The 14066-nt window shown below is 53.1% G+C and overlaps 1 protein-coding gene across 3 annotated transcripts in view; it reads left to right on the top strand.

Moving 5' to 3' along the window:
* Positions 1-14066, top strand: part of MPRIP (myosin phosphatase Rho interacting protein) — a 163365-nt gene that overhangs the window by 118516 nt on the left and 30783 nt on the right. For 2 of the 3 annotated variants that reach the window (XM_090291045.1, XM_090291046.1), the window contains exons 14-15: positions 2657-3218; positions 4986-5102. In XM_090291045.1, the coding sequence (XP_090147171.1) occupies positions 2657-3218; positions 4986-5102 (679 nt within the window). Of the gene's footprint in view, positions 1-2656; positions 3219-4985; positions 5103-7865; positions 11721-14066 lie in introns of all 3 variants that reach the window. The other variant, XM_090291048.1, reaches the window with a different exon arrangement.

Genomic DNA, 14066 nt, shown 5'->3' with positions numbered 1-14066 from the left:
TGTAGCCACACAAGCAACACTAGGGCCCCGTCAGACCTGAACGCAGGGGCTACACTCCCTCTGGTCTGGGCGTGGCCATGGGCTTCGCTGGCGGCTGCACCCAGAGGCCACCATAGCGTTTCTTGTTTTCCTTTTCACCTCACTCCTATGTCTGTCGGATTTCTGTGTAACCAGGAAAAATTCTCTGCACCTCTCAGTGGCAGAGCCTAAGTTGGAAAACTGTTCTCCCCCATAACACTCTTCGGTTCGTATATCTCGTGATTCTCTGCGTGCCTTCCTCCTCCAACCCTGAAGGTTAGAAACCTGCTGGTTTTCATTCTAAAAGAAGAGGCCGTGGTTCCAGTGTGTGGAGCGGGCCCATTGGTGCCCAGAAGGTGGCGGCCCCCACCTCAAGGCTTCAGGGCCTTCGCCTGCTCTGAGAGCTTCTCATTGACACTTTGCAGGCATGTAGTTTGAATGACTCCTCAAGTGTATTTCTTGCATTGACATTCACACTCCAGGTGCCCTTGGTGGCTTGGGCAGCTGTGGCTGTCCTAAATCTTTATGAAGTCCTCGCCTTCTTCCTAGTGATACTGTTCCTCTTTGAACAAGAAGAAAGGGAAGGAACCCAAAATAAGTCTTTTCTTTAATTCTTTTCTGTGTTTATTGGTAGTGTTTGTTCATTTATTTATTAAACAAATAGAGTAGTTTGTTGTTCCTGAGTTGGTATGACCAGGAGGTGGTGACTGGGAACCCGCTCTGCGGCGTCCTACTTGGGGGAGCACATCCTGCGTGCAGGGATGCAAGGGGCACCTGTGCCCTCAGGGGGCTACATTCCCTGGCAGCCCCAGCAGCTGCCCTCAGCTCTCTCCTGGTCAGGAGCAGAGGCTGGAGCCTCACAAGCCCACCACTCTTTTGGAGCGCTAGGAAATACCCCCACAGCAAAGCAAGACAGGCAGCTCAGGCTTCTCTGCCAAGGCTGCTGCGTGGCCTCCAGGAGGTGAGGTGGACGCACAAGGGCCAGGAGGCCTCAAGCCAGAACGTCTTCTAGCCAGTGGCCTGTCCTCGCCAGTCCCGGCTCTGATCGGACTGAGCATGTGTGTGGCAGCTGTCAGCTTCGGAATGTCTCAGGGCAGGCGTGTGGCTTTTGCCTCAGAACAGGTATAAAGGACACACTTGAGCCACACTTGTGTGTGCATGTGGCTTACGAGTGGCCTGTCCCAAACTGGCATGTGTGTCTCCCTTGCATGCTTGGGCACCAGCTCCATGTGGGGACTGGGAGGACACAGGAGCCAGGCTTGTTGTCTCTATGGGATGCTTGATCTGACGACTGTCTTTCTGACGAGGGTTTACTTCCGAATTAGTGGGGTGGTTTGTTTCCCCAGTTTGTGTTCAGCCTTTGTGCTTATTTCACGCGGGCTTCTACAGTTTGAGGAAAACGGTTTGTTTATGTTTTTAGTGCTACCAGGCTATGTCCCAAGAACATATTAGAAACAGATACAAACATCAAAAGCCAGGCACTGCAGGCTTCCTGTCTGGGGGTGCTTCCTCTGTTGGAAAGGCTGGTAGGTCTGCGGGTTCCGTTTTTCCACATTATCCTGCTGCCTGATAAGGCTGTAAGCCTGCTCCAGCTCTCAGCTCAGGGCCATCAATAGGTCTGTTCTGGAGAGTTTTTATTCAGATACACATGTGGTCTTAAATTAAAAATTCACAGGCCCTGCCACTCTGGAGCACTTTATGTTTCCCTAATTAGCTGCCAGGGCAGGTGGCCCAGCCGCTGACGGTCACTCCGTCCTCTTTTCCTGGGGTGCCTCTTTCACTCATTCCTTTCTCTTTGTCCCACTTAAACACAGGTGCTCCCTGGAGCACCCGCCTTCCCTTGTAACCCAGATGGCACCTTATTCTGCTTTTTTCCCCTGGCTGCTGCTCAGATTGCGGGTCTCCGGGGCTTATCCTAGAGCCTGGAGGATCCTGCCTCCAAGCACCATGACTGACACCTCTTCCCTTCCCCTGCCCCGGTAGGTTCTGCTTCAGGAATCTGTGCTTTGGGGAAAATTGGGAAAAGGTGTGGACTTGCTACTGGGCAGGCGGAAGTGCCCTTGAGGGTCCCGCTTTCCACCTGTCAGGCTCATTGGTGCCACCTGGGCGATGTGTCACTCTTAACTCATCTGTCATAGCAGCCACCAGGGTGGTTTTCCTAAAACACAGGCCTGACCATGTAACCTCCCTGCTTATTAAAACTCTTGATCTTTTCACGAGACAGGCAGGTCTCATTCATTCTGTCACTACTGCCCAGTAAGCACGTTCCTGCCCCAGGGTCAGCCTCCCTCATGAAGGTTTGGACAGTGGCTGTGCCTCGTGCAGCCTGCCAGGGCTCTCGACTCTGGCTCTGAGCAGGGTGGGGGCTCCCTGTGCTTCACTGTCCCAGTGGCAGGGCTGTTGGGACACTCCCCTACAGCATCTCTCAGCTAGGTTGCTCCCGTGATGTCCTCCTGCTGGAAGCCTCTGGGCTTCCTGTGGCTCTCTCTCTCCTGTCTCCACTCAGAACTTGGTTTAAGCTCCCTCTGAGGAAGGGATGACAGAGGGTCCTTTCTTCCCCTACCCCAAGGGGATTGGGCCCTCTGCTGGGGCGAGCACAGGAGCCATACCTGATGAGCTGTTTGTCCCCTGCCCCCAGCTCATTGCCAGAGGAGAAAAACCGGAACAGCTCCTCCTTCGAGACCTGCCTGAGGCCGGGTGAGAAGCAAGAAGTGGAGCCCAGGGAGGCAGACCCTGAGCAGAAGAGGAGCCGCGCTCGGGAGAGGAGACGAGAGGGGCGCTCCAAGACCTTTGATTGGGCTGAGTTCCGCCCCCTGCAGCAGGCCCTGGCTCAGGAGAGGGCCAGCGTCACAGGGCCCCCTGATACCCTCCCAGAGGCAGAGTCGGGAGAGCTGGAGCGGGAGCGTGCGCGGAGGCGGGAAGAACGCCGCAAGCGCTTCGGGATGCTTGACACTGTGGACGGGCCAGCTGCTGATGATATGACCTTGCGGATGGAGGTTGATCGGAGCCCGGGGCTGCCTGTGCCCGCCGACATCAAGACACAGAACGTCCATGTGGAGATTGAGCAGCGGTGGCATCAGGTGGAGACCACTCCTCTACGGGAAGAAAAGCAGGTGCCCATTGCCCCTCTGCACCTGTCCTCTGAGGACAGAAGTGACCGGCTCTCCACTCATGAGCTGACCTCTCTGCTGGAGAAGGAGGTAACCATGAGAGGCGGCCATAGGTGGGCAGGTGGGTGGGTTCCATACAGCAGCCTTTCCTGAGTACCCACTGTGCCTGGCATTGGCCTGAGTGGTTCAGCTGTGTAACAGTGAGGGAAATGTGGCCCCTCTCCTCAGGGGCTGGGAGACCATTCAGCAAGAAAGACACATGGACAGACATGTTCTTAGAGTGCAGTGTAGTTGCTGAGAGGTACAGGAAGTGCCAGCTTATGCTGGGTGGTACGAGGGGGCGCCAGACCTTTGCAGAAGGACAGGATAGTTTGCCATGTGTCAAGGACACTGCCATTAGTTGGGAGTGGCCAGAGAAGAGGCCAGTAGAGTTGAAGGGCCCAGGTGGGGGCCTTGTCTCTCCAGCCGGAGGAAGAGGGTGAGCAGAGTTAGGTTTTGATCTGCACTAGACAGCTCTTGAGTCGAGGAGGCCAAACTGAAGGCAGAGAAGAGCCCCAGGGCTCTCTCAGCAGCCTGGTGACCCCCATGAGACCTGAGGTGCTGCAGGGCAGGAAGCAGGAGGATCTTAGATACTCAAGACGTAAAACAGAGTCACTTGGTGGGTGAGCAGGGGAAGGGTGCCTGTCGCTCACCTCAGTTGGCGCAGGTTGCGCTGCAGAGGGTTTTTGCAGAGCAGGCCTCTCGGGGCATCTGGAGGCAGAGGTGAGCAGCCAGCCCCTGCATTTGTAGCATAACATGCTCCTTCATGAAAATATATGCAGGAGTCAAAGCTGGGGAACTTCAGTGGGTTTATAAGTCTGAGCAAGGAGTGCCTGGTCAAGGAGGTTACAGTTTCATGTTTCAAATGTGTTTTTTTACATAAGTAGCTAATTAAAGTTAAAAATATGTCACTTTGGTCTGCCTTCTCTTCTTTTTCCTAGTTGATTAAATTCATGAGGCTGACATTTATCACTAGCATGAGCACTTTGATATTATTTCCATTTTTATGCCTATTAATAAGATAATAAAGGCAAGATGCAATAAATAATAGTTCAAATGCACACTGCTCTGAGCTGCCAACCTAGGCCTGCTGGCCAGCAGACCACACACTGAACCATAAATTTATTTTAAACAGCAATGTCTGAAAGAGTTCTCCATACCTCTCACAGCACATCTTGGCATGTCTGCTGCACTCCGTCTTCCCACAGCCTCTGGGGGCAGGGCAGGACAGTGGCCCATGTGGCCCAGCATCCAGTAGGCACCTAGGGAGTATGCAAGTAAGAGATGAGTGGATGAAGGACTGAATTCAAAGCCATTGAAAGCAAGAAGAGTGTGAAGTAGTTTGCTTACTTTCTACATCTTGTGGAACTCTTCAGGAACCCTCTTAACAAACAGACTTTTATGTGGAATCCATTGTATAAAAGTGGAATGGTTGCAGTGGGAGACAAGGCAGGGCCCGGAGTGGGGCTTCCCCAGGGCAGCACTGGACCTTTGGACCGTGCTGAGGAAGCTGAAAGGGCCCAGTGGTGCGGTCTTCCTTCTGGCGCGGGCACAACGCCTCAGCTCCTGCTGGGGCTGCATCTGGGAACCTTGAGCAGGTGTGGAAATGATGTGGGTGTTATTACAGGTGTGTGTTTACGGCTGCAGCCTTCTATTCCAGGTGCTGCACTTCAGGGCAGATCAGCTTATCCCCCTGGGAAGCCAGGAGGACTCTGTGCTCAGCCCAGCTCATGCCAGAAATGCCGCTGTGGGCCTGCACTGTGCTGCTGCTTCTGTGTGTTACTATCGAGGTGCTTAAAAATACGTTTCTGCCAACAGTTGGAGCAGAGCCAGAAGGAGGCCTCAGACCTTTTGGAGCAGAACCGGCTCCTGCAGGACCAGCTGAGGGTGGCTCTGGGCCGGGAGCAGAGTGCCCGGGAGGGCTACGTGCTGCAGGTAGGGCTGAAGGGCTGCTGCGGCGCTCGAGATGCACTCAGGGCCTCCGTGCAAAGGGCCCCAGCAGGCTAGGAATGTGCAGAACCTGCTGAGTAGGGCCCGCCTCTCCCAGGTGCTGTCCTCTGGCTCCTCTGCCCTAGGACTGTGGCTCTCACGGCCTGAAACTTCTATGTTTAAGGGTTTTTCTTTTTTTTAATAAAATAATTTTGATTTTTTTTTTCTTTTGCCTCACAGTAACTCAATATACAATTATTATAAATATCGTGTATTTGCCAGTCATTTCTAAGTTTTGGTTTTTAAAAAAAAAATTATTTATTTGTTTGTTTATTTATTTATTTTTAGAGAGAGGGGAAAGGAGAAAGAGAGGGAGAGAAACATCACTGTGTGGTTGCCTCTCACTTGTGCCCCCAACTGGGGACCTGATGTGCAACCAAGTCATGTGCCCTGACTGGGAATCAAACCAATGGTTTTTTTTTTTTTTTTCAAACAGTATTAGGCCTATTTTACTGATTGAAGAAATTGAGTAATAGCCAGCCAAATGCCTCCTTATATGACCAAGTTAGTGGCAGAGGTAGCAAGCAGTGTGTCCTCCCTGTCTGTCTGTATCTGTGCCATACCTACAGGGAGGCCTGGGCTATTACCACTAGCCCTATGGCCCCATTTTCTCTTTCTACCTAGAGAAGTTTGGGGGAGAAAAATGTGGCCAACCAGCCCTGAGCCAGCCCAGAAGGGGAGATGAGGCGAGCCCCAGCCTGGGTCCTAAGCTGAGAGCCTGAACCCAGTATCTACCAGCAGAGGTCTCTGTGCCACAGTCCTGCTCAACAGGCAGGTTCACAGAGAGCGCCGGGCACTGCGGAGGGTGCCTCGCCAGGCAGGAGGTCAGCCAGTGCGGGCTGTCTGTCCTGCAGCATTCTAGGCCCTGTTCTAGTTCTGGGATTCAGCAGAACACACTCCTGCCCCATGGGTTGGCATGCCGGGAGGGAGAGACAGCTGACAAATGCGTACTGGGGAAAAGCAAAACAAGGCGATAGAGCAGGGCTCTCTGCCAAGGCTGAGGTCTCGGCCTCAGCCGAGGTTGTGGGTTTAAGTACAGGCCCCGCCACTGACCCGAACAAGCCAGTCCCCCCCGCCCACCCCCCCAGCACTAGCCTTTCCTTGCCTGTGTAGACTAGACCTCGTTCTGAGGGCCCTCAGCTCCCGGTGACTCCGAGTCTCCATGAATTGCTACTGGGTCACCATCTCCAGACCACCGTGCCTGGGCTGCCTCCATCCGGGTTGTCCAGGGCGTCTGTGAGCCCTCGGCAGGGTCTGCTCTCCTGCCTCTGTCCGTGCCGCTTTTGTTGCCTGTTCTCTCTACTGTCTCTTCCTTCCGTTTCTCTCTCCCCCAACCTGGACAGTGGCCCTGGGCGCCTGTGTGCCCAGCCGCAGCTGTTGCCCTGCTCCAGGGTCTGCTGGTGGTGGGCGACCCTCCTGCGTGCAAAGCTCCCTTTGGGCTTTCTGAGTCGTTTGTGCAGAACCTTGAGACTTGGGGAGCATCTTCTGAAACCTTGGTTGGGCCCCCATCCTACACAAATTCACTTCACATCAAGTGGTAAAGATACTAGCGGCAGATTTTGCACATCTTAACCTAAGAATCTACCTCTGTGTCTAGCTTGGATGATTGCATGATCCTACACCCAAACCCTTATCAGTCGGCACTGGGCAGAACTGGCTTCTAAACGCCTTCCTGCTCGGTCTGATAGCAGGTTGCTTTTACCTCCCTTCATGCTTTGGGAATGCTTATAATCAGAAGTTGGAATGAGCAAAAACCTTTGGGATTAAGGGTCAGAAGGAGTCTGCCTGGGATGGTCGCTGTGCTAACTGTGCTGGGAGGAGGAGCTTGCATGGTTTGGACTTGCCGTGGAGTGTAACTTAATAACGTAACTGAGTGTCACATCTGTGGCTTCCCCAGCAGGCTGAGGCAGGCCAAATTCTTAGGCTGGGCTGTTCTCACTTTTGTTTATGTTGTTTTTTCCCTCCGTTATTAGTTCTGTCTATTCTGCATGCCTTTCCTTTTGGGGAGTTTTGTTTCGTTTGTGTTTTGTTTGTTTTTTGCATGCTTCACTTTCTCATTTTGAATTCCATGAAGGTTTGTTTGTTTTGTTGATTATCATATTTTACTCCATGGTTTTTGTTTTCCCCTCGTTTTGTCTTCTTACAGGTAGAGATTAGTTCTTCCTGTTACTGTAGAGGATGAGCTCCACTTCCAAAAGGAAAATGTTCAGATGTCACCTCGCTGACATTCCTGAGCAGTTGCCTCCGTTCCTTCTCCCCCTGTCCTAGAAGGAAGTGACATCATCACCTGCACTGTGTCCTGTGCTTTTTTAGGGTTGATTGTCTAGAGCTGCGTACCTTTTGTTTTGTAAAACCAACAGGTGCCCATGCTCTGCTCCCCCTTCTTTCCTTCCCGTCTCTTGTCTTTCAGTCTTTGTTTTGCTTTCCCGTGTTCCATCATTCAGTTTTGTTTGATTATTTCTCCTAGAAGCTGTTCGATTAGAGTTGTTTTGATGTTATTATTCATGTTTTCTGTTTACCTGGAAGCAGCACTTGTCAAAACAATTAAGATGATTTGTTGGATTTTTCTAATGAAAAAAAATTGTGCCAAGGATAATTATCGGCTAACCCACCAAGGAGCTTTTCTGTGGTTGACCCTGGCCAGAGGTGTGACACTCAGAACTGGGAAGCCCGAGTGTTACTAACCAGTGTTTAATCGGTTTTTTTAAGACTGAAGTGGCCACCTCCCCACCTGGTGCCTGGCAGAGGCTCCACAGAGTCAATCAAGATCTGCAAAGGGAGCTGGAGGTCCAGTGCCAGCGCCAGGGGCTGACCACGCAGCAGACCCAGGCCCTGAAGCGCGGCTACGGGGAGTCCAAGGATATGGTCCGGCACCACGAGGCTGAGATCCACAGCCTACAGGCGAGGCTCAGCAACGCTGCCGCCGAGCTCACCGTCAAGGAACAGGCACTGGCCAAGCTCAAGGATGACCTGAAACTGGAGAAGGACAAGGTCCGTGAGCATTTGGAGGAGTGGCAGCACAGCAAGGCTGCGCTGAGTGGTCAGCTCCAGGCCAGTGAGCAGAAGCTCAAGAGTGCAGAGGCCCTGCTGCTGGAGAAGACGCAGGCGCTGCGGGACCTGGAGATGCAACAGGCACTGCAGAGGGACCGGCAGAAAGAGGTTCACAGGCTGCAGGAGCGCATCGCCGACCTCAGCCAGCAGCTCAGCGCCAGTGAGCAGGCCCAGCGGCTGATGGAGGAGAAGCTGCAGAGGAACTATGAGCTGCTGCTGGAGAGCTGCGAGAAAGAGAAGCAGGTGCTGCTGCAGAACCTGAGGCAGGTGGAGGACAAGGCCAGCGCCTATGAGGACCAGCTCCAGGACCACGAGCGACAGATGGAGCTCCTTCAGAAGGAGAAGCTGAGTGCCAGGTTCGAGGGCAGTGAGGCCGTGCACCAGCTGGAGGAGCAGCTGCAGGCGAAGGAGGCCAGCATCCAGAAGCTGGCTGAGCATGTCCAAAGCCTCGGAGACGAGCGGGACCTGATCAAGCAGCGGTTCCAGGAGCTGATGGAGCGCGCTGCCCTGTCTGATGGGGATGTTGCTGAGCTTCGAGAGAAACTGAGGGGAAGAGAGGCAGACTACCAGAGCCTAGAGCACTCCTACAGGAGGGTAGCCGGCCAGCTCCAGGGCATGCACACTCTGTTGAAAGAAAAGGAGGAAGAACTGAAGCACATCAAGGAAATGCATGAGAAAGTTCTGGAAAAGAAAGATCAGGACCTCAATGAGGCTTTGGTTAAAATGGTTGCTTTGGGGAGCAGCTTAGAGGAAACAGAAATGAAGCTCCAGACAAAGGAAGAGATTTTAAGGAAATTTACAAAGGCATCATTAGAAGAAGCTGAGGAGCAGCAGAGCTTCCTGGAAGAAGCAGAGGAGGATGGAATTGCACTTACAGGCCCACAGCTCCAAGCCTCAGGCGTATCTCCAGGCTTCCTACACCTGAGGCTTGAGGATGACCTAGGGGTTGCCCTTAGGGAGAAACAGGGGCACAGCAGCCCTAGGAGAGAAGCGAGCATGATGCCCCCAAAGTCAGAAGTGCCTGACAAGGAGGGGCACTCAAAGAACACAGCAAAATGTGAGCAGGGGGTACCCAGTGTGAAAAGGCAAAGAATCAGGTTCTCCACAATCCAATGCCAGAAATACACCCAGCCTGACGGATCTGAGAAGACCTGGACCAGTAGTACATCTTCTGACACCAGTCAGGACCGGTCGCCCTCAGAGGAAAGCATGTCGTCAGAGGCCACCCTCAGCTCGCTCCCCGCAGCCAGCGACTCTGACACCTACCTCTCCATCATACACTCCCTGGAGACCAAGCTCTACATCACAGAAGAGAAGCTTAAAGATGTGACAGTGAAGCTGGAGAGCCAGCAGGGCCAGAGCCAGGAGGCCTTGCTCACGCTGCACCACCAGTGGGCCGGCACAGAGGCCCGGCTCCGAGAGCAGCTCCGCACCAGCCTGCTGCAGGTCGGTGTGCTGGCCTCCCAGCTGGAGCAGGAGAAACAGGCTAGGGCGAGGATAGTTGAAACTCACGTTGGGGAGCTCGGCAATTTCCAGGTGAAAAACACTCAGGCCCTGGCTTGCTTAGAAAATTGCCGAGAACAGCTACGATCCCTGCCAAGGTCTGGCCGGGAGGAAGCACAGGAGGCAGGAGCGGGATCCCTGGCCAGCGTGGAGAGAGTGCTAGTCTGCGCCATCCAGGCCCTGCGCCACTGGCCAGCCCCTGCAGACAGTGGGGCCCCTGCTCAGCTAGAGGAAGGGAGCTTCTTGGAGAAAGGAAAAGAGACTTTGCAGCAGCCACCTCACCTGCCTGAACCGACTGAGCAGGAGCAGCTGAAGCTCCTTTCTGATCAAATAGCTCTGGAAGCCTCACTGATAAACCAAATAGCAGACTCTTTAAAAAACACAACATCAGATATCTCACGTGTTCTCCATGATATTTCTCAGTCAGGAAAGTTGCCCCTGGAATCTAGAAGTGCTGCAGTCTCTCTTGGGGCCACAGCAGACACCTGGGCTAAGAAGGTGCTGGTGGATGGTGAATTCTGGAGCCAGGTCGAGTCCCTGAGTCAGCACCTGGGGACACTGGGAGGAGAGGCAGCTGGCACATCAGGAGGTGGGCAGCAGAGCATCCCACAAGCCCTGGTCCCCGCCCTGGCAGATGCTACGTGGGTCAGGGCAGAGCTCAGCTTCGCTGTGCAGTCACTGAGGGAGTCGTTCCACCGTCGGTTGCAGAGCATCCAGGAGACTCTCCGGGGGACGCAGATGGCCCTGCAGCAGCATAAGCACATGCTGGGGGAAATCCTGGGAGCCTACCAAACCCCGGACTTTGAGAGAGTGATGCAGCAGGTCTCAGAAGCCCTCACACTTCCAGCAGGCATTGCAGATGGTGTACAAGCATCCTTGAGCCCATTAGGAGAAGAACTGAGTCATCAAAATGTAGCTGCCTCCCAGGAGCCTTTTCACTTGTCTGATCAGAGCTCTGGGGCCCTCGTTGCTATTCAGGAAGAACTCGCCCAACAGCTTAAAGATAAGGCCAGCCTCTTAAGAGAGATATCTGCCTCTTTGACTTCTCTTCCCCCTGTGGAATCAGTAAGAGATTGTCAGAAGCTTCTTCAGGTGTCCCAGAATCTTTCCTATAACACTTACTTGGGAGGCCTTGGCCAGTATTCTTCATTATTAGTTAAAGATGCAATTATTCAGGCGCAGGTGTGTTATGCAGCCTGCAAAATCCGGCTGGAGTATGAAAAGGAGCTCCAGTGCTACCAGGAGTCCTGGCAGAGCAGGGGGGCCTCCTGCCAGGAACATGAGCAAGCTGTCAGAGCCCTGAGGGAGGAGTACAGGGACCTTCTCCAGAAGCAGAAGAGCGAGTACCTAGAAGTGATTGCCATCATTCAAAGGGAAAATGCAGAGCTCAAGGCCCAGGTCACCCAGCTAGACCATCAGCAGAAGTACCTGGAAGAAGTGGAAAGCAAGCACAGCGAGAACATGTCTGCCCTACAAGGGAGATATGAGGAGGAGATCAGGTGTGTGGTGGAACAGTTGAACAGAGCGGAGCATACGCTGCAGGCTGAGCACAGCAGAGTCCTCAGCCAGCTGGATGCCTCCGTCAGAGACAGGCAGGACATGGAGAGGCACCACGTGGAGCAGATGCAGACCCTGGAAGATAAGTTCCAGCTCAAGGTCAAAGAGCTGCAGACCATCCACGAGGAAGAGCTGAGGACCTTGCAGGAACACTACTCCCAGAACCTTCAGTGCCTGCAGGAGACCCTCTGCCACTACCAGGGGCAGCCCCCGGAAGCCCCCCGGGCTGGCAGCCCTCATCAGTCCCCCTCCTCCACCTTGCCAGCTGACCAGCCCAGGGGTGTCCTGCCAGTGGCCGCTGGGGAGGCTGACTCCATGACAGGACTGAGAGAGCGCATTCAGGAGCTGGAGGCTCAGATGGACATCATGCGGGAGGAGCTGGAGCATAAGGGCCTGGAGGGCAACACAGCCACGCTGCGGGAGAAGTACCAGAAAGACTTTGAGAACCTTAAGGTTTTGAAGCATCATTTAATTTGCAAAGCAGTTGAGAGGCAGGCATTTTCCTGCTTGTTGTGGGGTGGTGTCTGGTGCATCAGACTCTCAGGGTGGATCTGGGAGACAGTCCTTGGCCCCCAGTTACTGTATAAGCAGAATCTAGTCAACATTCTGTGTATTCGACTCTTTGCTCACCATGGTGTGGCCTCACAGCAGGGCCTGAGATAGGGTCTAGTGTCCTGTTCAACATCCCCTGCCAGGAAAGAGGACTACCAGAACAGGATCACTGGTGAGAGAGGGAGTATAGTCTCCCCATTGCCTTTCCACCTGCTTCTGGAGGCCTCTCTGCCTTCCCCTGGCAGGGGCAGCCCCACACTTCCCCTCACAGCCTCATCCTCTTCCCAGGCTGGTGCAAACCCACACTTAAGGAGAAGAGCCCTGGATAGACAGGCCAAGGGCACCCCTGGAGGGCTGTCTCTTAACTGTCCTAAAAGAGCAGAGTTGGGGGTTCCCAAAAGATAGGAATATTTGCAAGACAGTGTCAAGAGTCACTCTGGTCCCAAATTTCTGGGGAACTGGTGTGTAATGAGCATTCTGTGTAAGGAATATAAGAGCACAACTTTCGGCTGCTGGTGGTATTCCTTCTCAGGAGCTTTGAGAAATGACCATTTCTTGTCGCTGTTCCTCACATCCCTACCCTGTTTCACATTCTGCCTCATTAGGCAGAATACCCAGGTCCTGGCATTCAAAGGTGACATTTTCAGGCGCATGGACATTGGGTTGTGTGAAGTGGTCCAGCTTCTCGCCCACCCCCTTTATAACCAGAGATGCCTGTATGTGTGCATGTGGCAGCCCAGCATGCCCCTGTGCTCCTTGATATCACCCTCTTGAGCTTCTCACCATCTCTTGGAGCTACACCAGTAACTGCCCAGTCAGGCCCCTGGTGAGAAGAACCACCCTGTGCAGCACAGAGCTGGCTTCCGGCTGCAGGTGGCTGCTTTGCTGCTGTTGCCAAGCGTGCTAATGCTACTGTTCAGCAAGATGTGCATGGTTTTGTTTCCCAGCAGCTCACTTCTCTAGCTCTGAAAGAAAACTGGAAATGAGTTCCGTTGGCAGCATATTCTTGACCTCTCTGTGACAGCATAGCCCATTGACCTAAGACAAGCACATGTGGCTGCCAGCAAGCACCCAGGTGGCCAAGAGGCTGTCTGCACTGCTCTTGGGCTTAGTCAAACCCTTTTGAAAACCATTATGAATCATGAGAAAGCTTTAGGGCTATTTTCCAAAAGTGCTCAAATGATGCCCCTGTGGCAGTCAGTGCATGAGAGCACAGCATTCAGGTGGACCTTGAAAAGTAAGCTGCACACAAACTGTCTTCCTGTCTTCCCTACCCATAGGGCCCCAGCGTCTCTTCACAGCACCCAGCAAGTCTGCGTGGGCAAGTGCCTGGGCACATACACATCTCAGGTTCACAGGGGCCCGAGTGTTGCCCACCGCTGTGCCTGCTTCCTACCTGCTCTACCAGAGCCTCCTGCACAGCGAGGCAATTTCAGCTCCCATGTCAGTCAGCAAGGCCAAAGTGGTTACCTCACACAACCAATTAGCAGGACATCAAAAAAGAGAACTGGTCACAGATGGTACTGGGACCCAGTATCCCTCAGTGGTGACATTAGGTCCATAGTGTTCTTATTGACACCCTTTAGACACACAGAATTAGAACCAAACAGCACTCTTGAGGGGGCCTCACAGATTACTTTGTGCAGATTTTTGCCCAGGTTGGAGAGCCTGGGGTCGAGCTAATGCCCCCTCTGCTACAGCCACAGGCTGATACCTTCCCTCATGATTCTGCACAGTAGTCATTGAAGAACTTTTATGGATCCCAGGGATTATTGGCCTAAAAATCAAAATTTGTTTACAGAGAAATTATTTTTTAGCACTTATGCTCTCCAAGGAAGTAACCAGTCTTTAAAAATACCTCAGAGTTTCGGTAGGAAGAATTTTGACCCTTATTTAAATATTCTGAAGCACTCAAATCAAACTAATAGTTGTAAGACCTACTAGCTGTGTGTTAACCAAAAAGCCATATGTGAACCAAAACACAAGAGAGAAGACTGTGAGCACAGAGCAGATGAGAGGTTGGGAGGCACAGCACTAGGGTCCCTCCAGCTGTCCTACGGTGTGAGGGGGTGAAAGGAGACCGCCAGCTTCCAGGCGGAGCTTCCGGGAAGTAATGCCCAGTTGATAGTGAACAAGTTAAGAAAGACCCCATGCCCAGTACAGCAAATGTGTTGCAGTGAAGTCCAGACTATGACCATGAGTTTGAAAAGATTGAATTGAGGATGTCAGAAAGGCCTCACAATTACT

Source organism: Furipterus horrens, unplaced genomic scaffold, assembly GCF_987537825.1.
Source record: "Furipterus horrens unplaced genomic scaffold, mFurHor1.1.pri manual_scaffold_11, whole genome shotgun sequence".
NCBI classification, from domain to species: Eukaryota; Metazoa; Chordata; class Mammalia; order Chiroptera; family Furipteridae; genus Furipterus; species Furipterus horrens.
The sequence above is the reverse complement of the archived record's forward strand: the minus strand, read 5'-3'. Positions and strand labels throughout refer to the sequence as shown.